Source organism: Sciurus vulgaris (genome assembly GCF_902686455.1).
Source record: "Sciurus vulgaris genome assembly, chromosome: 11".
Lineage (NCBI taxonomy): Eukaryota > Metazoa > Chordata > Mammalia > Rodentia > Sciuridae > Sciurus > Sciurus vulgaris.
The window spans coordinates 71719530-71742907 of NC_136472.1; the positions used below are offsets into that span (position 1 = coordinate 71719530).

General features: G+C 48.4%; 2 protein-coding genes across 2 annotated transcripts in view; both read right to left on the reverse strand.

Annotated features, from left to right (window-relative positions):
- Positions 1–1812: 1812 nt before the first annotated feature.
- UCP3 (uncoupling protein 3) lies at positions 1813–15037 on the reverse strand. Its single transcript, XM_079103812.1, has 7 exons — positions 14938–15037; positions 9176–9467; positions 8240–8441; positions 7774–7974; positions 6620–6721; positions 6013–6193; positions 1813–3645 (listed from the first exon to the last, which is right to left on the reverse strand). The coding sequence occupies exons 2-7, from the start codon at positions 9299–9301 to the stop codon at positions 3531–3533; spliced, it is 927 nt and encodes a 308-aa protein (XP_078959938.1). The 5' UTR covers positions 9302–9467; positions 14938–15037; the 3' UTR covers positions 1813–3530.
- A 3511-nt stretch (positions 15038–18548) lies between these two features.
- The window catches only part of C2CD3 (C2 domain containing 3 centriole elongation regulator), a 145184-nt gene continuing 140354 nt past the window's right edge, over positions 18549–23378 (reverse strand). Inside the window, 1 exon segment of the mRNA XM_079103795.1 lies at positions 18549–19352. Coding sequence (XP_078959921.1) covers positions 19212–19352 — 141 coding nt within the window. The 3' untranslated portion in view covers positions 18549–19211.

Here is a 23378-nt window from a genome sequence, read left to right on the forward strand (position 1 = left end):
GTTTTTTTGTTTTGTGTTGTTTTACTATGTAGCCATCCTAATGAGCATGAGGTGGTATTTCATTGTGATTTTGATTTACATCTCCTTAATTATTGATGTGTTAACTTCTCCTCATTGTAACAAAATAGCTAAAATATATAGAAATATAAATAATATAAAATATAAGGAGGAAAGATTTATTTTGGCTTAACATTTCAGAGGTTTCAGTCCCTGTTCACTTGGCCTCATAGTTTTGGGGCCTGTGGCAAGACAGAACCTCATGGCAGAAGCACCTGGCAGAGGAAATTGCTCACCTCATGGTGTCAGGAAGTAGAGAGGGGGTGGGGAGAAATCACCAATAGTGATCGCCAAGGGGTGTGTGTGTGTGTGTGTGTGTGTGTGTGTGTGTGTGTAACACTGTCCCAGGCAGAGGTAACAAGCAGTCCACAGGCTATTATGTGGGAATGAGCTTGCCATGTTCAAAGAGTAGAAAGAACATAACGCAGTTGCATAGCCAGAAGGCCATGTGGCTGGAGTGAGGTGAATGGAGGGTGACAGTGAGATCATTCATTTACTCATTCATCAACTATGTAAAAGATGTGCCAGAGGCTGAGAAGTCAGAGGACAGCCAATTGTTTGGAAAGTTTGGCAGAGAAATGAAGGAGAAAAAATAGCCATTGTAGAAGGAAACTCCTAAGGGTTCCTTTCAATTTTCCCTGAAGTGCACGCGTGCACACACACACACAGAACACCCAAGTAAAAAGAGGAGAAATTGGAGACCAGGGGAATAGATGCAGAGGTGAGGTTGGAGGAATCACTCTGCAAAAGATATGAGAAACCTAGAAATATAAGATTCCTCAAAGCAAATATATATAAAAGGGAAGAAAAGCAAAATGAAAGCATTCTCTGATCTTTTCAGTGAGATTTGAAGAATGGTCACACATGAAAGGTTAGTGGGGGTTCAATCCACAGCACTGCAAAAAAAAAAAAAAAAAAAAAAAAAAGATTAGTGGGCCTGGAGAATTATTTATAAGAAAGATGATTATAGCCAAGTGCGGTGGTGCACATCCATCACACCTGTAATTCCACTCAGGAGGCTGAGGCAGGAGGATCACCAATTCGAGGTCAGCCTCAACAACTTAGTGAGACCCTGTCTTAAAATAAAAAATAAAAAGAGCTGGGGATGTGGCTCAATGGTAAGTGCCCTTGGTCATCGGACCTCAGGAGTTCACATTCCTGGTTTCCTGGAGACAAAAACTGAAGTCAGGACTAGAATGGGCCCATATGCTGTAGTGTGAAGGAATCACAGAACTACAGAGCTTTGGGTTGTCTGGTTTATGTTCTACCTTTAAGAGGTGGAGATAGAAATCTAATATTTTGCTCATGAAGCCTCAAACCTTATCAATCTTGTTTTCCTTTCTTCAAAAGACAGGACTTAGAGGTCACTAGATTCCTGATCCCAATCAAAATACCTCACACCTGTAATTCTAGTGACTTAGGAGGCTGAGGCAGGAAGAGGCAAGTTCCAGGTCAACCTCAGCAAATTATTGAAGCCCTAAGCAACTTAGTGAGACAGGGTCTCAAAATAAAAAATAAAAAGGGCTGGAGAGGTAGCTTGGTGAGAAAGCACCCCTGAGCTCAATCCCCAGTACCCCCCCAAAAAAAAAATCTCTTAGAAGAATTGAGCTCCCTGCCCCTTGCTATAACATCACCTGAATAGGTGATATATTAATATTGCTGTATAGAAAAATTCATGGAGGACATAGTTCCTGACCTCTAGGAACTTACAAATGGAGATTAGGAGTTTAAGAATGATTTGCACACTCATTCAAGTCAAAAGAAAGAAACTTTTAAGTGGAAGTTTTACTTAAAGTTTAAATCAGACATTAAATCAAAATAATTTTTCTTTCCCTTTTGTTTGAACTTTTCAGTTTGTATATGTAGATGATCTCAAGTTACAATTTAATGTCAGGAAGTGCTCAGGCAGGATGAAGTTCACTTTTTCCTTGTGTGAATGATACAATCAGGGGAGGAAGGACGGACATTGGAGCCCTCTTGTATTCCAGGGTGTTCTTGATCAACTCCCCCCCCCACACACATGCGAGTGAGCTAGGGACTGTCACTCAGCCTCTCTGGGAGGACACTGTCGGGCAAGGATTCCCTGAGGGTAGGTCGCTGATAAGGTGGGGTGGGATGAGATCCACAGCCCCTTCTGACTGTCCTCAGAACCACGCCACACTGCTGAGAAACACGAATGGTTCCTGGCATCGTGGGTCCCCATTATCAGTTTGAAAGATGTGCAGTCTCAAACTTGAAAGGAGGTCAGCCGCTTGACTTTGCCTTTTGCAGATGGAGGAGCCAAAGCCCTAGAAGGTAGAGCAACTTGCCTGCAGTCAAAGGAACAGTGACAGGCTGGATCTGGCTCCACCCTGACAAATAGGAACTCTGAAGGGAGAAAATTTTGTCCAAGAAAGAGAAGGCAGAAAAATGGCTGTTCTTATTCCCACACTGAATGTGAGAGTTCCTTCACTGAATCATAATAATTTCCTAAAGATTCTAAATCCGGCTGCTTTAGGCTCTCAGCCAGGCTCTTCTTCCCAAGTCCCATGTCCTTCAGGATGCCTCACAGTGGGGCCAGGGAGCAGGGGCAGAGAATGGGGCTCCTGTGACTTCTGTCACCTGCTGTCACCGCAGTCTAGGTTCTTCTGGTCTCACCACTAGACAACTGCGTCTTTCAAAAACTTCCTCCCGGACAATTCCTCTCTGTTTCAACAAAATCTTTCCTAAGACATTGTCCTTATACTTACGACTGTAGGAACTTTGGCTTTTATAAAGTGGATTCGTGCCAGCTTCTCACTGGTCCTCCTGACACCCTGGTGAGGGAGGCAGGGGAGAGATTATTAGCCCTTTTATAGGAAGTGGACTGAGGCACCCCCTGATTCTCCTGTGTCCTCTGGGAGTGCTGGCAGGCCTCAGCTTCACACTGGCCCTGCAGGGCTCCTGTGGCACAGGCCTGGATTTTCTCTTCTGTTCTCACATTTCCTGGAATCCCATTGGATCATTAGGATCAATACTCATTAGGATCAGCAGGCAGGTGTGAGTGTGGAGGCTACAGTCCCAGGTTTGGGTCGCGTCTGGGGTGTCCCTCTAGGCTCCTCAGCTGACTTCCTTCTCTGGTAGCCTTTTCTTTTTAGAAGTCATCCTCTAATCCAATTTATCAGGGGATACAAGTGTGCAAACTTCCCTTTTATCCAGAGGGATCTGTTTTGATTTGTTTTCTCTAGCCTAAATATTAGGCATCCAACCTGATGGGTTTCAAAAATTAATATAATTTATTTTCCATTATGCCAGTGCAAAACAAGGGCGTTCTTAAGACGAAGCACTGAAGACCAGAATCCTTCTTCTTTTTTCAGTTCTGTTTCTTGAACCAACAAGTATGCAGTTTGGTAAACATGTGTGGGCCTGGGTCCAGGGGGGCCTGGATCCACTGCTTTATTCCATTCTTAACTGGCCTCGTGCAAGGTAAGTACCAATTGGCCTTCTTGTCTTGCTCAAAACGGAGATTCCCGCAACATCTGGACTTTCATCAAGGCCCGTTTCAGCTGCTCATAGGTTACAAACATCATAACGTTCCAGGCTCCCAAACGCAAGAAGGAGGGGGTGAACCTGATGAAAAAAAGAGCCATGGCATCAGAGGGAGGGGGCCAGAGACCCCATGAGATCTCCTGAGCCCTCTCTGGCACTTCGTTGTGCCGAAGGACTTTGACTGTTGTCACAAGCATTTTCTGAGATCCATTCCGTCTTTTTCCTTCTGTGAGGGGATTTAGGCAGAAACTGGAGTCAGGAGAGGAAAGAAAACTAACATTGTGAGCCAGGTTGCCACGTCAGGCAGTTGATTTTCACAATAATTCTGTATGGTTACTATGCTTATTGTCAGGTTTCTTTTTTAGAAACTGCGGCCTAGGGGGGCCCTCAACCAAAGACATGCAACTAGTAAATATCCGATCTGAGGTCCAAATGAGCCATGTGACCTGACTCCACCCTGCTGCTGGGGCTTCCTGGGCTCCTTTATACCCTGGTCTGCTACCCCTGCAGAGGGCCCCACCAGGAGAGGGAGAAGCTGGGGCAGTGCAGGTGAGGACTGCAGGGCAGCTCAGCTTCGCAGAGCCTGCCTGTGCTATGGTGGCACAGCAGGGAGACAGTCCCCCACCTCAACTGCGCTTCCTGGGCTCAGTGAGGAGCCAACACCTGGCCCCTGCCCTCTTCTCGGCCCCTATCTCTTTTGGCTGCTGCCAGACTCAGCTAGTTAGAGTTTCCTGAGGATGCTGGCTCCTTACTCCCCTGCCTTTGTCCATGTTGCTCCATCTGTTTGGACTGTCCCCTACTCTTTTCCTTTCTGACTGGTTGCTTGTCACTCTTAGCCTGGGCACCTTAACCACATGCTGTGATTTTTCCTGGACTTTCATGGGGACTACATTATTGTGACAATATATGTGAACTCAAGTCAAACTCTACCATTTTCTAGCTTTAAACCTTGGACAAGTGAGTTAATTTTTCTGAGCCTATTTCCTTATCTTTAAAATAAGAAAAATAATCCCAGCTACTTGGAAGGCTAAGATAGGAGGATTACAAGTTCAAAGCCAGTCTTGGCAATTTAGCAAGAACTTATCTCAAAAAATTTTTTTTAAAAAGGACCGGGGATGGGGTTGTAGCTAAGTAGTAGAGCACCCCTGGGGTTCAATCCCCAGTACTGAGAAGGAAATGAGGAAAATAAAAACAGTATTTACCATATAGGGTTGTGTGGTTTGAATGAGTCAATGTGGGACAGCACACATCACAGTAAGCATTGACTAATAAATGTCACCTACTTGTTTGCTGCTCTTTGAGGGAAGCATAGTACAGGGCCTGGTACACACAAGGTGTTCAATAAATATTCGGCAAGTGAAAGAATAAACCGAGACAAGTGGCTGTAGTTTAAGACTTAACAAAAGGGGCACTTAGCAGGACACACTCCCAGGACTGACACCCTCTGGGGACCTCTGTTTGCTTGTTGGGTCCAAACTAATATTGGGCACCAGAAGGCTATCTGCTGACAGCATCAATGGTGGAGGTGAGAGGGCCAAGCCAAGAGCTGCCACCAGGAGAAACCACTGGGAGCTGGGTGTGGTGTTGGGCAGACTGGGTTTGAGCCGGGGCTCTGCCATTTTAACTTCTGCTCTTGGACAAGTTACTTTCCTGAGATATACTTTCTTCCTCGGTTAGTGTGGGGCTGCTACCCAGTTAGGGGGCTGTTGAGATGATGTATGTAAAATGCTTACCACAATAAAGGGGATTTACTATCAGGATGATGGTTAAAATCCACATTATTGAGTGCTTGCTTTGTGCTAGGGACTCTGGGAGATGGAAGAAAGGCCACCAGTCCTTAGCTCTAAGTAGCTTGCACTCCAGTGTAAGGAGTAATTTAAGCTTACAAATCCTCTACTACAAGGCAGGAGGTGAGAAAGATAGAATCAAATGTTAATGCCAAAGTTCACAGGGAGAAAGGAAAATTTATACATGAGAGTGTTAGGGAGGAGGGAACATTTGAACTAGTCTGAAAGGATGGCTAAGAGTCAGAGCATTCGGATGGTGAGGGAAGAATATTCCACACAGAGGGAACAGCAACTGCAAAGGCAGAAACATGAGTGTTGGGGAGGGGTCAGGCTTGGGGATGAACAGTCATGGTGACAGGCTGGGAAAAAAATTTTGGGATTATAGATCACCTTTTCCTCCTCCCTTGCCCCAAAAGCTTGGAGATAGATACTATTTTTACCTATCTTTAGACTCCCTTTTCTCAGAAAGGCTTCCCTAACTCTCTAAATAAATCAGGCTTGGTTCACTTTTTTAAATTTTCCATAATTCTTGACACTTTTCCTTTGTGGCATTGACATCTGTTCTGTTCACCGAATCTCCAGGTAGCCTGGCCAACACGTTAGGTAACAAGGAAGCCTGACTTCTCTGGGAGGGGGTGTCATAGGCAGAGGGGAGGCTTACCCCTTGTAGAATGCTGTGGGTCCCTCCTGGGCCACCATCTTTAGCATACAGTCCAGTGGGCTGCGATACTGGCCTGGGGGTGAGTTCATATACCGCGTCTTCACCACATCCACTGGGGAGGCCACCACTGTCGCACAGAAACCAGCTCCAAAGGCAGAGACAAAGTGGCAGGGGAAGTTGTCTGTAGATGGGGAGGAAAAACGAATATCAAGGAGTGAGCGTGTCACATGCGTTCATCATCTGTCTGCGACTCAACCTTGACTCCTCGGGCACAGGAAAGTATTGTCCCTATCTTTCATAGTACCCAGGGCTGAGCTCTCATTAAGTCCCAGCAAACTAGAACTGGGTGTTCCTGGGTCATAAGGTCACCCAGCCCAGTACCCTGCTGGAGGAAACTGAAGTCAGAGGTGAGAAACCTCTGCCTACAGATGCACAGTGAGAAGTGGTGCCTGGGGCCAGGGCTGCAGCCTCTGGCCCAGGCTTCTTTCCTTCTCGTTCAGTCTTGAACTGGGCACTACTCTTCTTTGCTCCTTTTAAAGCTTAGTTGCCTCTGGGTGGTGCCCACTCTGTGGAGGGAGGGCTGTCTCCCTGGAGCCCAGCGCCTTACCAGTGAGCAGATGAGAGTCCAGCAGTTTCTCCTTGATGATGTCATAGGTTACCATCTCAGCACAGTTGACGATGGCATTCCTAGTGATGTTGGGCCAAATCCCTGTGAAGAAGGTGGCAGGAGCTGTTAAATGGGGACTGAGGGAAGTAGATGCCCTGGCCTTAAAACCACAGTCCCCAGTCTGGGGGCAGGAGCCCCCCTGCATGGTCTTAGGTAGGGGGACCCCACCACCACCAAGCCAAGCAGATCTCTCTCTTCATTCTGATGTTAACAACTCTCAGCTCTCCTGAGTCTTCCTCCAAAGCAGAAAACAGAGGGGCCCACTTGTGTTCATTTGGCTGTTTTGGAGGATAATCTGTTTGGAGGATAATTTGGAGAATAATAAAATGCACCTCCTGGACACCAGGTGTAGCCAGAAAAGGAAGTCATATTTGGAAGAGCAAAGCTGGTTCTTGGGACAGAAACAGAGTGTAGCATTGATAGGACTCTAGAAGAGTAGTTTCATGGGGAGGGGTCAGGCTTGGGGATGGAGGGGCACCCAGAAATGGAGTGCAAGCCAGGACTGAGACCCAGGCTCCCTACCCTTAAACTTCACAGGGCCACTGTTCCTTCTGTAAGGATTCACACAACTGGTCAGATGTGGGAGAGTCTAGCATTTGTCCAGGTTGCCCCCCGCCAAGCAAATATATAAAGAACACTAAAGTCTTTGCTCCCAAGGAAGCCCTCTCCTCTCTGGGTCTCACTGCACCCCCTCCTCTCGCTAGAGCTCCTCTACCGAGGAGCTGTTTTGCCTGTTTTGGCTCTGTGCCCTGCGGGAGGCCCTTCCCTTCCACCTCCACTCTTGGAGCCTGCTCCGGTTTTGAGGCCCTCTTAGGTGCCAGTGTTTCTCTGGAGCCGGCCTGGTCTTTCCCACCTCTAGCATGGCACCTGGCTCATCTTGTCTGAGGAGAAGACTGCTTGACCTGTCTTACCCTTTCTGCTGTCTGTGAGTGCCAGAGTGTGGACATGTCACATTTGTTTCTAGCTCCCTGACACAGGTGAAGGATTGGCAAATGGAACTGAATCTGAGGCAGTGTGGTAAGTGTGGGAGGTCTCTTTGATGGGGACGTTCATATGGAGTTAGTGGAATGCGCTATGCTGCCCTCTGAGCCTACCTTTCCACAGGCCTCTGACCCCTTCCTCCCTGGCGATGGTTCTGTAGGCATCCATAGTTCCTTTGTACTTCCTGTCGCTCCCGGGTCCCAGGCGCATGCTGGCCTGAAATCGGACCTTCACCACATCGGTAGGCTGGGCACAGGTCACTGCCATGGCCCCCGTGGTGCAGCCCGCCAGAATCCTGATGGTGATGCTGGAGTCTGGGGAGAGCGGAACGAGTGGGCCAGAGCTGTGTGCTGAAGGCCCCTGTCACCACCTGGCTTTCCGGGGGTCGCCCTGCAGTGCCCGCACTCTTCCTCCGCTGAAGGACTGGGCCCCCTGTGTCCCTGTCGCGTCAGAGTCTCCTTCCCCGCATTTGTTACCTATGCTGGGCTCTGCCTGAGTCTGGCCTGCCCGGGTGTCCTGAACCCCACGCAAGCCCCGCCTCGCTTGCCCCTTGGTGTCCACGATATAGCCGGCACTCACGATCCGCTCCTTTGGGGGTGTAGAACTGCTTGACAGAGTCGTAGAGGCCGATGCGGATGGAGGCGAAGCTCATCTGGCGCTGCAGGCCGGCCACCAGCCCGTTGTAGGGACTGCGGAGGCCCTCGGTGCGCACCATGGTCAGGATGGTGCCCAACACGCCACGGTACTGCACGCTCTGCGCCGCTGGGTTCTCTCCCTGGATCTGAGGGACAACCACGGTGACCTGAGTAGCTAGGTGGGTGCCTGGAAGGGCTGTGTGCACAGGGGCCCCGCCTGAGCTGGACCTGCCTGGCTGGCCCTTGAGAACCAGCATGACACTCGCCTCGCAGTGAAAAGCACTGAGGTTCGTGCAACATTGTGCAGTTCACAAAGGAGGGGTACGGGCATTTGAGCCTCAGAATAAATCAGAGGGGCAGATTTTTTCACATTTTTAATTAATTAATTAATTAATCAATCAATCAATCAATCAACTATGTTTTGGTACTGGCTATTGAACCCAGGGGTGCTTTACCATTGAGCTGAATCTTTAGCCTTCTTTATTTTTTACTTTGAGACAGAGCCTTCCAAGGTGTCTGAGGCTGACTTTGAACTTGGGATCCTCCTGCCTCAGCCTCCTGGGTGGCTAGGATTATAGGCATCTACCACCTGGACTGTTTAACTCATTTCATAAATGGTTAGTGGCTTGCCCAGGGTCACACAGTTAATGCCTTAACTATACCTCATACATTTTGGTTTACAAAGTAGGGCAGCAATCTGTCACTTCATGCCAAGGTGTTTAGATTTTTTTTTTCGTACTGGGTAATGGTGAGTGTCATGGTGTCCTGTCCACACCCCCCAAACCCATGTGAGTAAGGGTGTTGTGATAGATGGGTGCTGTGGAGTGGGACTAACCCTTCCCTTGATGTGAACAATGACCCTTAGCCAAAGCATAGTTACCTGTAGGCGGACCTTGGCTGTATCCAATGGAAACGTGAGGAGGTCAGCAAAACAGGCCGCAGTGCCTGCCCCCAGGAACTTCACAGCTGTGGTGGGAGGCACTTCTGAAGGCTTCAGTCCAACCATCCTCTCAGTACACTTGGCCCTGTCCCTTCAGACCCAGTAATGTCCAAAGAGAGAGGTCGCTCTGTAGTCCTGGGCTTTAGTGCAGGGAGAAAGCTGCAGGAGGAGGTCAGGGGACGTGGATGGAGCCTGGGCTGCTGCCCCTGCCCCATTTCCAGGTACCCTGCAGCTGGAAGGAGCTTTAGAAAGTGAGAAGCCTGGGCATTGCCACACATAAATTGCCTGAGTTTAGCCTATAAAAGCAGGTCACTTTCCCATCCTTCATATATTGCTATCCTCACCCTGTCCCCTCAGCACCAGGGTGCAGGCTGGTGGTGATATCTTCATTGTGTGGGTGAGGAAACCGGCTCAGGCAGGGACCAGGCCTGGCTCTGACTCCACACGCACCCTGTTCTCCGCAGCACGCAGTTGCTCCTATGAGAGGCCATCTCGGTGATCCTTCTCCCTGAGGTGTCTTACCACTTCAGATCTCTCTCTCCCTAACAACTGGAGCTAACACTCCTCATGACGCCATGAAATGTCGTTCATTTTCGATGAAGATGTCTTTTACACAAGGATGCCTTAATATAACTCTTATACGTAAAACAAAGAAAGCCCTTTGCAGCTGTGGTTCCTTTTCTGTGACTAGAGACATTCCCTCCTAACACTGAAGGATTCCTGGACTAATGTTGGTGGAGCTGGGGGAAGACTGGGCCCTGGCTCATCAGCTGCTGCATCCTGCATTCGGCTCTGAGAGAGGTGGACTAAAGCGGCGCCTTCCAGGAATGTCTGTGACAGTCTTGGCTGCTCTGCCTGGCTTGTCACATGCCCCCTTTTTCCTTACTGCACTGAGGTGGCTCTTCTTAGTTGAAAAGGATGAGCGTCTCAGATAGGGGAGGATCAGTCTTGGACCAAGGGAATGTGCTGTTTCCTACTGTCCTGCTAGAACCCATGTCCACCTCTAGTTCATGTACACATATGCTGACACAGGTGTGCACTTGTGCCTGTACCCTCTTATTGTTGGTTAGCAGTACGCTCTTGTCTATGTCTAGCCTTGGTGACACTGGGAAACTGGCACTTCATAGGCAGCTCTGTGTTCTTGCAATCTGGACATTTGTGTATCAGGTCTTTGGTGAGGAAGCTATTTCTTAGCAGTTCACACCCACTAGTGCCCTGACTTACACACACCGCTGGTGTGCCAAGGTCCTGAACCCTTCAGTGACCTCACTCCTGGAGCCAGAGCCAGTCCCACAGAATTGTGAAGTGGTCAGAGTATGCACGCCTTCCCTACAGGGCAACAGAATTCTGGGCCTGCTACCAGAAAACTTTGGGTCTGGTTCTGTCTTCAAGACTTACTAATGAGTGACATGACCTTAGGTATACATTTAACCATTCTTAGGCAAATTGGAATATACATTACCCAGCCCATTAGCAGTGAATTGGGTGCCAAAAGATAGGGGTTAAGCCTAAGGCTTTTCTCAGGACTGCCGTCTACAACTTGCTTCTGTCTGTGGCCCCTTCAACCCACATATTCCATTCAGGCACCATGAACTCATGCTTGCTCCCATCTCTCCCAGGAAAAGCCTATTCTTAGGAACTGAGCCAGGCGTGGTGGCACATGCCTGTAATCTCGGTAACTTGGGAGGCTGGGGCAGGAGGATCATGAGTTCAAAGCCAGCTACAGCACCTTAGTGAGGCCCTAACAACTTGATGAGACACTGTCTCTAAAAAAAATACAAAAAGGGCTGGGGATGTGGCTCAGTGATTAAACACCCCTGGTTTTAATCTCTGGTACCACCCCAAAAAAAAAATTTAAAAAAGAAAGGAAGGAACCAATGTGCTAATTCATGCTAAGGTATAAGTGACAATTTCGTGGGAAAAAAAAAAAGTTTTGCTGTGCTGGGGATTGAATCCAGGGCTTTGCACATGCTAGGCAAGAGCTCTACCACTGAGCTATATACCCTGAGCACAGATCAGATATTTCTTGACCACCATGGTAGGCACTAGCAAACAAAAGACATGGAATGAATTGGATTTGGCTCTTACTGTCAAGGAGTTCCCATTCTCTTAAGGAGATGAACAGATAAGAGAGTAAAGGAGGTGGGATAGGATGGGGGGGTATGGGCTGAAACTGGGAATCACCAGCCATTGGATCCCCATCTGGAAGCCTGCCATAGGGTGGAGGAATGACTTTTAAGAAGTCCTGCCCTGGGCTGGGGTTGTGGCTCAATGGTACAGCAGTTGCCTGGGATGTGTGACACCCTGGGTTCAATCCTCAGCACCACATATAAATAATAAATAAAGGTCCACCAACAACTAAAAGAAAAAAAAAGAAGTCCTACCCTGAAGAAAGGGGAGCTTTTGATTCTTCCCAGTATGGATTTGCACTTAAAATTTTATTTTTTAAACTTTTAAAATTGGAATATAAATCTCCCTGATGAACCCAATGTATAATGAGCATATGCATTTTGAGGGGTACTGAAGTATGAAGTGATTATGCACTTGTGCATGTGGTCGTGTGGCTCTTGTCTTTTATTAAGGTATTCAAAACCCTCTGCAGTTACTGAAGGATATGCCAAACCAACCTACGAGAACTGCAGTGTCCAACATGTGGAGTCTGGTGAGGAAGGTCATTGAGCACCATTGCTCCAATTGGCAGAGAAGAGAATGGGTCAGAGCGGCTGAGATCTGGGGGGGTGGCGGGGGGACGGGGGGAGGCGCAGTCAGGCCTTAGCCTCTCCTGGGCTCACCCCTCAGTGTCTTCCTGATGCCTGAGCTGCTACCTGAGAAGAACTGAGGAAGGGCTTTGTGGGGTGGCGTAGGGGTCCAGAGACGCTCAGGGTGGACCTGGCTGAGGAGACCGTGTTGTAGGCAAGCTGGCCTGTGCCTTCCCCCCTGCCCTGTGCCCTACAGAAGGCCAGCCAGGCCCTTGGGCTTCTTCCCAACAGGGAGGCTGGGACTGGAATGTACTGTGGGAGCAGCTGACTCCATGGCATCCTGGTGGCCTCACAAGCCCTGGCATTTCCCCTCTTTTCTCCTCCTCTGAGTAGGCTGGATTGCTGGGGGCCTTGGCATCATGAATCTCAGAGTAGGGGAAGCCCTTGGGGGCTGCCTTTTCTATTGTCTCCTGCTGGTTGAGAGTGTCCTTTCTATAAAAACATTTGGGAGCCATTCAGGTGCTAATGAAAGAACCCTACAAATTAGGTGTTTTTATTCTACTTTCATGTTACAAACTGACCTGTCTGCCTGTGCCATGCAGTGAGCCGAGGTGGGATTCCCATTAGGGATATGTAAGTCCAGGACATCCTCTGCCCTAGGCCACCTGATGTGGAATGTCTGTGCTGGGTCAGGATCTGTGGAGGACACTTCATGGATTTTGTCTCCTGCTGAGTCTGGGCCTATCTCCTTGGGGAACCTGTTTTCCCCTGGCCAGAGGACTGAGTCATCAGGCAGAGCTTCCCTTCTGAACCCATTTTGTCTCCAGTTGCCTCTGATCTCTGACTCCACACCATTGTTTTTTTTTTTTTTTTTTGTTGTTGTTGTTTTGTTGTTTTGTTTTTTATTTTTGATAGTGGGTACTGAACCCAGGGGAGCTTCAACCCCAGCCCTTTTTATTTTTTGAGACAGGGTCTGTATTGCCCAAGTTGGCCTTGAACTTCCATCCTCTTGCCTCAGTCTCCCAGTTGCTGTACTTGTAGAATTGACTCTTTATCTGTCATGGTTTCAGGAGGGGTGCCCCCAAAGCAGGTACAGGATCTACTTGTACATATACTAAGTACTTCTGAAGGCACTCAGGGAGGCCAGGAGGATGAGCCCACTTGCTGAAGTGAAGAAATGGCCAGTGAGATCAGAGATGCCCCCAGGAACCCATAGAAGAGGGCTTCAAAAGCCTGGGTTAGGGCTGGGGATATAGCTCAGTTGGTTGAGTGCTTGCCTTGCAAGCACAAGGCCCTGGGTTCTAATCCTCAGCACCGCAAAAAAACAAAGCAAAACAAAAAGCCTGGGTTAAACTAGTGAAGAGCAGGGAATGGCAGGTGGCTCTCAAGGAGGGACTGACACTGTCATACCTGTGTTCAGAGCAAGCTGGTGCAGCCCTCAAGGATGAGCTGGGAGGGAGGCTCAGGCACTAGTGAGGAGGTTGTTGGAATGGTGCGGGCAAGACATACTAAAGTCTGAACTTCATCAAGAGTAATATCCAGGGGTGAAGCCGGAGCCTATTTCAGGGGCAGTCCTGTGCCAACCACTGGAAACAGAATGGATGGGCACAGACTCAGGTCAAAAGCCACATGTGCACAGTGGCCCAGTGGTGCGTGCCTGTAATCCCAGCAACTTGGCAGGCTGAGGCTGGAGGACAGCAAACTCAAGATCAGCCTGAGCAGCTTACTCTCTTGAAGTAAAAAAAAAAAATTAAAAAAGGCTGGGGATGTATTTCAGTGGTAGAGTACCTCTGGGTTCAATTCCCAGTACTGAGAAGAAAATAAAAGCCACACTGAGTGGGTGGGGGAGGCCACAATGGCAGGGAAAGGTCGGGGCTACCCTGAGACCAGGGGTCCCTGACCTCATTCCCCCTGCTCTCCACCCTCCTGAACTGTGCCTTGAAGAGCCCTGGAGGCCAGCAGACCTTTGCCACTGGTCGGAAGAGGAAGTCAAGAGTAGAATCCTAGTTCCTGAGGTTCTCTTGGGGTACCTGAGGGACGGGCTATCCTAGCCTATAGGGCTCATTGGTTGCTGAGTGCTTCCGGCACAGGTGAGGCACTGTGCCGAGGGCTTCGTAGACACTAATTTGATCCCTTTATGAAGAGTACGGGTACTGTTATAAGGTAGTTGATATTATAATTCCTTTTCCTAAACAAGGGACTGCTGCTTTAGCTGAAGTGATGGATCTGAGACTGGCACTCAGGCCTGTCACAAAACCAGTACCTCTTGCTCCGCCCAGTCCTAGACTTCAGGGAGAGCTCAGGATCCCTTGAACCACTGGTTACAGAGCAGATTCTCAGCCCTAGTAGGTCTTAGAAATCCTGATTCAGGTCTCAGGTAAGGCCCAGGAATCTGTATTATAAACAAATTTTCCATGGTATCTTTGAAGCAGGGGGCAGAGGACCCCTTTCTGAGCCATCCATCCATATTGCTTCTCCAGGCCCACTGTCCCTGACAAAGCCTCCCCAGTGTCCCCACTGAGAAAGCCATCTGAGCAGGGACCCTGGGTTCCATAAACCTCTGGCAGGGAACTTGGGCCGAGTCTCAGGCCAGAGGTGCCCCCATCATAATTACTCAGGAAAAGGGCTCCAGGACCCTCATGGGGAGAGAGGTTTACACTCTGGGGAATCCCGGAGATTTGGGGCCAAAGTTCTGAGAAAGTCACTTCATATCTGTGGGGATTTGCATAATCCCACCAGAGTAAGGGTAAGACTCAGCAGGGTAAGGTGAGTCCCACAGGTGACGGACGGTAAGGTGAGTGACACTGGTGTGGGGTTTGGGTGGGAGGTTCAAGGCCTTCCCCAGGGCTGCAGTTCCCTCCTCTTGACAAGGTGGGGCCTATACTGAATTTCTCTCAGGTTTCTCATGCTATGGCTCCTAGCTGCCTCTAAAAACCTCCATGGAAGGGAGGACAGGCAGAAAGGGAGGGAAAAGGGCAGGTGGGGGAGGGGAATTGGTCTTACCTGTAAATCCAGCCAGGGCAGGGGCAGCTCAGTGGATCCCTAGGGCTCCATCCCAGGGGGCGGCAGAAGGAATCCAATGGCTCCTCCCGGCCATTCACTGTTGTTCTGCTGCTTTTGGCTTGGCACAGGTCTTATACACCAGCTGACCTGAAACCTAATCCTAGAGAGGCTAGTTGACGGTGATCACTTGACCAGAGGCGGGCTGGTGAGGGGCAGGGAGGGGAGGGGTCAGCGAGTTCCAGGTCTGGTTCAGCTCCCTTGACTTGGGGTTCTCTCATTCCTTCAAACTGTGAAAGAGCTACCTAGCTCAGTGACAAGGGTATATGGGGTGTGCATGTGTGAGGACCTGTCACCTTCGAGAGTCCAAACATCAAGGTCCCCCCAAATAGACTGGCAGGGCTCTTAGGGCCTTCTCTTAATATTAGCAATGAAAATAACCATCATATCTTGATGCCTACTATGTGCTAGATATTTTATATACATTAATTCTATTTCTTATACTGCTATGAGGTAGGTACTATTAGGATTCCAAATTTTTTAAAATGACAGATTTATTGGCATATAATTTACATATAATGCAATTAGCTTCTTCTAAAGTACATGATTCAAATGGTTTTTAGGATAGAATTGTGCAACCATTACCACAATCTATTTTAGAACATTTTCATCATCCCTCAAAAAAACTTCGTTTGCCTCAGCAGTCACAGCCCTTCCCCCTTCCCCAACTCCAGGCAGCCACTAATCCACTGTCACTATAGCTTTGCCTGGACATTTCATACAGGCAGAATTGTATAGGGTGTGTTTCTTTGTGACTGGCTTCCTTCACTTAGGACAGCAGTATTTTCAAAGCTCATCTGTGCTATAGTGTATATCAATACTACATTCTTTTTGATTACTGAGGACTCTTTCTCTCTTTTTAATATGTGGTCATGTTATGCTGTCCAATTCAGGCTGGTCTCAAATTCCTGAGCTCAAGCTATTCTCCTGCTGCAGCCTCCCCAGTAGCTGGGACTACAGATGGGACTACTGATGCTGGAGAATGAACCAAGGCCTTATACTTGCAAGGAGCTACACCCCAAGCCCATGATCCTCATATTTTAATGCTTATTTATAGAGGAGAAAACTGAATCTCAGGGAGGTCAATGATTCATCAAGATCTATAGCTAGTATAAGGCAGCAGGGCCTGTAGACTATAACATGTTTTGGGCCTATCTACTGTGACCTCTGTTCTCTGTGACACTTGGAAGCTTCGGCATGGACTGGCTGGGGACAAAGGGCAGGGTGGGAAGGGTCCTTGCAGGGGTTACTCTAGATTATTCCCATAGATACTGAGAATAAGGATGGGCATTAGCTGAACTTGGACTTCAGGTGACACAGGGAAAAGGGGAAGGGAGACCTGGAGGAGAAGTGATGGGAGGAGAGGAGAGGGAAAAGGGAGGGAAAGAGAGGGAGTTAATTGGGAGGGGCTGAGGAATAGGCGGAGGCCATTTCTGGACTTGGGCACAGAGCCATGATCACTGGGCAGGTGGTCAGAAGATTAGTGCAAAGCTTGGGTTGTACCTGTCCTTATCCTTGGATCCCTCTCCACCCTTAATGACATCAGCACAGGCAGGTGCCTCAGTGGTGCAAGAAAGTCGCCACTGGGGCTGCTGAGATGGGAAGGCTCAGGAAAGTAGGTTCTGAGTGAGCTCCGCCTGGAAACTAGCCTGGAGGTGGTGGGGGATGGCAGAGGCACATGGTGGGGATACAAGTCGGAACCAAACAAGGGGGCAGCGGGCCATGGAGAAACTGAGAGGGAGGGGGACTCAGCTTACTCCAGCATGGAAGCTTCCTGAGGGCAGGTCTGTCTGTCTTGGCTCCTTGTCCCTGGGTCCAGCCCTTGCTTGAGGTTCCAAGGTTGGCTGCTATGGGCTGGGGTGTAATCAGCCTATGAATGATCAGAAGCACCTATTTTTGGGTGTCTGTGGATGAGGGGCTCAGAATGAAGTCAGTGAGACACTGGTTGGTTCTGTTGGTGGGGACTAACATACCCAGATTCCATGCTGCCTGACTCCAAGTCATGTTGCCTCAAGGAATTATCACTGGGAAACATATCCAACTTCCGGGATGAGATATTGGTAAATAACCCTTTGTAAGTGTAAAAGGTGGGTTTCAGACCTGTGGGGCGTTTCTGTGTTCTCTGAGGCTGCTCTCAGCCAGGGCAGGAGTAGCTCTTGTCCTCCTGTGGCCTTATCCTCACTTGACCCATCAGGTTATTTACAGGAGCAGGATTTGGAAGGACTCCTTTACCTGAGGCTTTACCCCTTAAACCCTGGAGGTTCCTTGTGCTCCAAGGGAGGTGAAGCCCTGGCTCTTGGAAGTTCTGGGCTGGCCTGGGAGGAAAACCAGCCTCTATGGCACTGGGGAGGGGGCGCAGTGGTAGGCTGAAGCTCAAAGAGCCAAGATCAACAGCTGCGAGGTGGGCCAGGCCCAGGGCAGCAAAGGGAGCCCAGCTGCCACCTCAGGTTCCTGCATCATTTGCACCCTCTGAGGCCCAGCCTGCTGTGCTCTTCCTTCTCTTATTGGTGGGCTCGTTCCTACTAGTTGGTTCCAGGAGCCTCAGAAGCATGGACGGGGCTGACATTTCCTAAACTTCCAACCTGTGCCAAGTGCAGGCGAAGCACTTTCACACGTCATCTCATGTGATCTTCACCACGACCCCATGAAGCTAGGGTTCTTACAGTATCTGGGCTTCATGGACGAGGTCAGAGGCTCAACAGAGCCAGATTGGTCTCTTCTCTGTCCCCAGCTGCACGTGGCCCAAAGTGCCCTCCTGGTTCTCTCTGCAGCTGTCCATGGCCTGGTTGATTCTCTTCGCTCATCCTAGGAGGCCTTGTCTGCCTGCTATAGTCTATGGCCTTTATTCCTCCACCCCCAGATTCCCTGAATTCCCCGAACTTACTGGCTGTACTGTTTTGGTCACTGGAACTTGTAACACCTCTGGGGTTGTCTTGTGTGGTGATTCACTTCCTAGCTACACTTATAGGGGCAAAATACTTTTTTGGGCTTCACTTTAACTTCAAAGGGAACATCATAATATGCAGGTTATAGGGTTGTTTTGAGGACTGGAGTGAAGTGACATGAGCTTGGGGGTGAAGAGCAGGGTCCTCCATGGTAGTTCCCGTCCAGCTTTGTGGCTCAGTCACACTGCACACACTGCTCCTTCTGTATCCTCCCACAGGGACTTGTCTACCATAGCTGCTCAACTGGCTGTGATCTCACCGAGCTGCCTATCCCAGTGACAAGGGGGACTCTGAGGATCATGTTCCAGGAGACCCTCCCACTTTACTGACAGATTTCAAGAGCCGACAAAGGAAAGAAATATGGGGGGCGGGGCACAGGAAGGGGAGAGGGGAGAGGAACCAGAAAAGGAAATAGTGGGTGTTACTCTAATCTGGACCAGACTGACACTTGGGGGAGCTCAGAAGTCTCACGGTGACCGTGGTCCCCTGTTCTGGATGAGCTTTTCTGGGAAACTGAATGGCTGTCAAGTTTTCTCTTGTAGTTATAGGACAAATGAATTCCTAGCATCCCCATTGCAATCACCAACCCAAGAAACACTTGTGCATGAATAGAAACATCAAAATGATTTTATTCAAACAAAGATGGGAACAATGACCTCAGATCTGGGTAAAAACAATAAGTTAAAAGCATGGTTAGAATTTCAGACAATCAGGTAAACAGTTTAAAGGAGGCAATTTCCCCCTTCTTTTCTATTATTAATTCAACACAGCATAAAAATAATTTATTTCTATAAAATACCCTTATTCCCAAGCAAATGAAATGGAGTTGGCCCTAGGATTTCCTCAGTTACGTACGATGCATACAACCTACATACCCCTCCCCCAGGCTCCAATCTTTAAGGCAAAAATGGCCTATCCTACTCCACAGAGGTGGGCCAGGTCAGCAGACAGCAGTGTCAAGGACACTAGGAGGAGTTTCTCCACTGAAAGATGCCTGCTTGGGTCCCTTGGTCAAAAGATGAGTGGGCTACTTGGGTGCTGGGATCCATTTTGTTTCTAGTTTTTGCTTCACCACAGAGGAAGAAACTGAAGTCCTGGAAGGTGGAAGCTGGGCTGGTTTGGGACACTCCTCTAGGATATGCCCATGGACTATGCTGGTGGTGGTTTCAGGGTTGAGCCAGCCCCAGGGAAGCAGACCTGGTGCCTCTTGCAAGCTGGACAAGGCTGAGGGAGGGTGACAGATGGCTCCTTCCCTTAGTCTCTCAGGCTGCATCAGTCTTTCTGAGAGTACTGGGAAGAAAATATCCGAGCAATCCTGCGAGTTTCTTCTTCAGGCAGGTTGGAAGGGACTGAGTTAGGTCTGGGGCGACAAGGCCTCTGGGAGAGGGGTCCCTTGGCAGCTTCACTCTTGTCCTGGAGAGGAAGAAGCCGGCTAAGTTAGCAATGAGGATATGACTTTGGTTCCTCCTGTTTTGGGCCTTTGGCTAACACTTATGTAGAGCTGACTACTTTACAAAGCACTTTAATACCTTATCTTGTTTAATCCCTTACCTCAGCCCCATGAGGTGGGCCCATCATTCTCCCCGTGTCATTAATGAGGAAACCACAGTGCAAGTGGAATGAACTCAAGGTCCTACTGCTGAGTAGCAGAGCTGAGATGGGGACCCTGGCTCAGATTCTTCTGTGCCTCTGGGGAAGGAGGGTCTGTGATCTCTAGAAGAGGTTTAAAGACCCTTCTTTTGCTGCAAGAGTCTAGATAAGTCATAGAATGGAGTTGGGACTGTCCCACAAGCAACCCTGTGGGTTGACTAAACCCAACTCCTCTGTAGATGTTGGTGAATAATATTCTCTTTGCTTGTTTGGCCCTTTGAGTTCTGGGAGCTGTCAGGTGCCCTGAAGCACACAGCCATGGCTGGCGGCGTCACTCGTTCTCCTTTGAGGGCTTGCCTCTGGGTTACGGCACCGTGGTCCTCTCAGCTCCTCTCTGACCCACTCAGTTTCATTCAGCCTTTTTTTCACCCTTTCTCTTCTGCACTGTGTCAGGGTCCTGTGCTGAAGAAGCGCAAAGCTACACAGTAAAGCCACCTGGGGCATCTGGCTGACAGCAGGGTCCTGGGAAAGAGGTGGAGGCCGGTCAGGGAAGAGGTAGTGCTAAAGGAGTTGGGAGCAGCCACCCAGGCCAACCTGGTTGACTTTATAGCATGTGGCATGCCCTCCAGATAGATGTCTTCCCTGTCCCCAATCCCACAAGCTGAGGTCTTCACAAGCTGCTGGAGACCTGAGAGCACACTGCACTGCTCCCCAGGCACCGAGCCAGCAGCTTGATGGAGACCCTAGAGATTGCAACCACCCCTCCCCCCACTTCCCGCTAATGGGAAACTGAGGCCTAGCTAGAGTTGCTTCCAGGACCAGGAACATAGAGTGATCCTTTTCTTCATTTCTTTAACCTTTTAAATGCCAGTGGCGAAAATGAGACAGAAATGAACAGAACTTAGTTCCTGCCTCCAGAGTTCAGAGTTAATTAAGCTCTGGGAGACACAGACTCACTAAAGAATTAGGATGGCAGCCAGAATGAGATAAAGGGAGTACAGCTGGTATATCTGGGTCTACTGCTCAGTTTGTATATACTCCCTTAGTGTTTAGAATTTTAGACTGGCAGGAACCCTCAAGTTACCTGCCTACCCCCATTTTTTTCATATGCAATATACTTTATTATAAATTCCACATAGTTAATTGAATAATTAGAATAATTTGTTTTTTATTTTTTTAATTTATCTTTTAATTTTTTACAGACTGCATTTTGATTCATTGTACACAAATGGGGTACATCGTTTCATTTCTAGGTAGATTCATACCATTTGTGCAATCAAACATATACATAGGGAAATGATGTCTGTCTCCACCATTTTTCATACCCCCCTCCCTCTCCTTTCTGTCTACATAATCCAAAGTTCCCCCATTCTTCTCTCACTCCCCACCCCCTGACCCCATTATATATCATTCTCCACTTATCAGGGAAGACATTTGGCCTTTGGTTTTTTGGGTGTGGCTTATTTCACTTAGCATGATATTCTCCAATTCCATCCATTTATTTACAAATGCCATAATATTATTCTTCTTTATGGCTGAATAGTATTCCATTGTGTATATATACCCGAGTTTCTTTATCCATTCATCTGTTGAAGGGCATCTAGGTTGGTTCCACAATCTAGCTATTGTAAACTGAGCTGCTATAAACATTGATGTGGCTGTGTTACTGTAGTTTGCAGATTTTAAGTCCTTTGGGTATAAACCGAGGAGTTACCCCCATGTTTTATGGGTAGAAAACTGACCTTCAAGACGGTAGCTGCTAGACCAGTGAATGGGTAGGACCAAGCCATGGTGACCAGAGGCTTACAGCGGGTGGGGAAGAGATTGCCTCTTATAGCAAACATCTCATTCTTTCTAGAACCAGTGGTGGTTGTCCTACCATGTACCAGGTCTGTAGTTAAATCAAACCCTCTCAGGGTCTGTGCAGCGCTGTGCATTTCCCTACACTCCTCTACTTCCAAGATCCAAGGTGGGTGTTTCTTGAGCTATTTGGGATTTAGAGGTAATGCAAGTCCCATTCCAGACCTCTGGGTCATCAGCTGTGACTTATTCTCCATTTCTTTCTCTGCTACAGTGAAAGGGAGATATTTGTTAATGAGGTAAATGAGAAAACAGGTCTAATAGCTTGGTCCTCTGCCATGAGCGCAGCTAAACTCTTGGTTCCTGCGAAGGGCAAAGGGGGATTGGAAAATAAAGAATCACAAACACAGATTTTGAAGATTCAGCTTGGATCAGGTGGAGATTTGCTTTCTGATAGAGATGCAGATCTAAAGAGTTATTCCAGCAATCTTTATTTATATATGTCTTGTTATCAGATTAAAGACTATGCAACCATTATTCTTTGTATTCAGGTAAGTTACAGAAACTAGGACATGTTTATAGCTTTTCTGCAGTTGCAATCCACAGTTGCAAAGTGCAATGTTAGGAGCTTTGTGTACCTCTCAAGCAAGTCCATTGTTAACAGTTACCATAGGGCTGGGGTTGTGGCTCAGTGGTAGAGCGCTTGCCTAGCATGTGTGAGGCACTGGGTTTGATTCTAGGACCACATACAAATATATAAAATAAAGGTCCATTGACAACTTAAAAAAAAAAAAAGTCAAACATCATTACCCTATGTACATGCATGATTACACAAATGGTGTATCTCTACTTCATGTACAACCAGAGAAACAACATTTGTTCCCCATTTGTGTACAATGAATCAAAATAAATAAAGTTACTCTAGCGGGCAGGAACTGGAGAAGCAGAGCTGGCGAAACACTGTGGTTGTCTAGCATAAGAATTCCTCTAGTCCTAGGAGCTGTGTGCCTGAGATCAAGGTCAGAGCTGATAGGACTCTTGCACAGAGCCTCCTCATGCAGGGCATTGCCACAGCAGCTAAGCATCCTATGTCCTTGCACAGAAACATTTCCAGGCACCAGGCATGCCACAGCCATGAGGTCATCGAAGACCCCCAATCTCAGTCACTGCTCTCCCATCCTCTGTCATTGCTCTCCACAGTCCTGTATCTCAAATCCTAAAATCAGACCTTGTTTCCCCATCTTCCAGAATAGAAGCACTCTCCGTGGAGAGACCTGGATGGGTCTTGCTATCTATGGCTCTAAGGGTCAACTATCTTGGTTCATGAAAAGACCATAAGGGACCTCTGCTGGTGATTCTTCAAGCCTTTTAGGAACTGCAGATCAACTCAGTCTGGTCAATGTTTATGGACAATTGGCAACCATGGTTCTTGTCCCCATTAGAAACTGCAGATCAACTCAGTCTGGTCAATGTTTATGGACAATTGGCAATCATGGTTCTTGTCCCCATGGATACGAAAGCTAGAGGGGAGACAGACAGAAAGCTACCCAACAGTCACAGAGAAGAGGCTTAAAGCTTAGAGCACTGAGAAAGGAGCAATTAATAATAGCTGGGAAGGTCCATGGAGATTTTACATAGAGCTGGGATCAAAGACAGGCGGGGTTTCAACAGAACTGGGGTGGGCATGAGGCCACAGGAGAGGCCAGGAGTGCAGCCTGCAGCTGTGGGCCAGGCCCTTATCTGCCCTGGGGCTGAATCCAGCGTGGCTGGTTCAGCCAACCTTCCAGCACCCACACCCAACCCAGTGACCTAGAGAGGGCCTTATCTCCACTGCCCAGGCCCAGAGTACAGGACAGGGCTTTGTGTATAGGGCAGGACAAGGGTGTGGAAGGATGGAACACACACTCAGCAGCATTTGACTTTTGTGGACCTTAAAAGGGGTTAAAAATATCTTCATTGGTAGTAAAGAATCCTTCATCAGGGTTGCTACCCAAAAACATAAACCCTAGAGGAACTGGGCAGAGGGGAAGCTGCCCAGAGCAGGAATGC

Coding starts and splice junctions, on each gene's coding strand:
- UCP3 (XM_079103812.1), bottom strand. CDS start 9,301: ATGGTTGGACTGAAGCCTTCAGAAGTGCCTCCCACCACAGCTGTGAAG. Junction 6,722..7,773: donor GGTCAGAGGCCTGTGGAAAG/GTAGGCTCAGAG, acceptor CCTTCTTCACAG/GGATTTGGCCCAACATCACT. Junction 6,194..6,619: donor GGACTCTCATCTGCTCACTG/GTAAGGCGCTGG, acceptor CCCCATCTACAG/ACAACTTCCCCTGCCACTTT.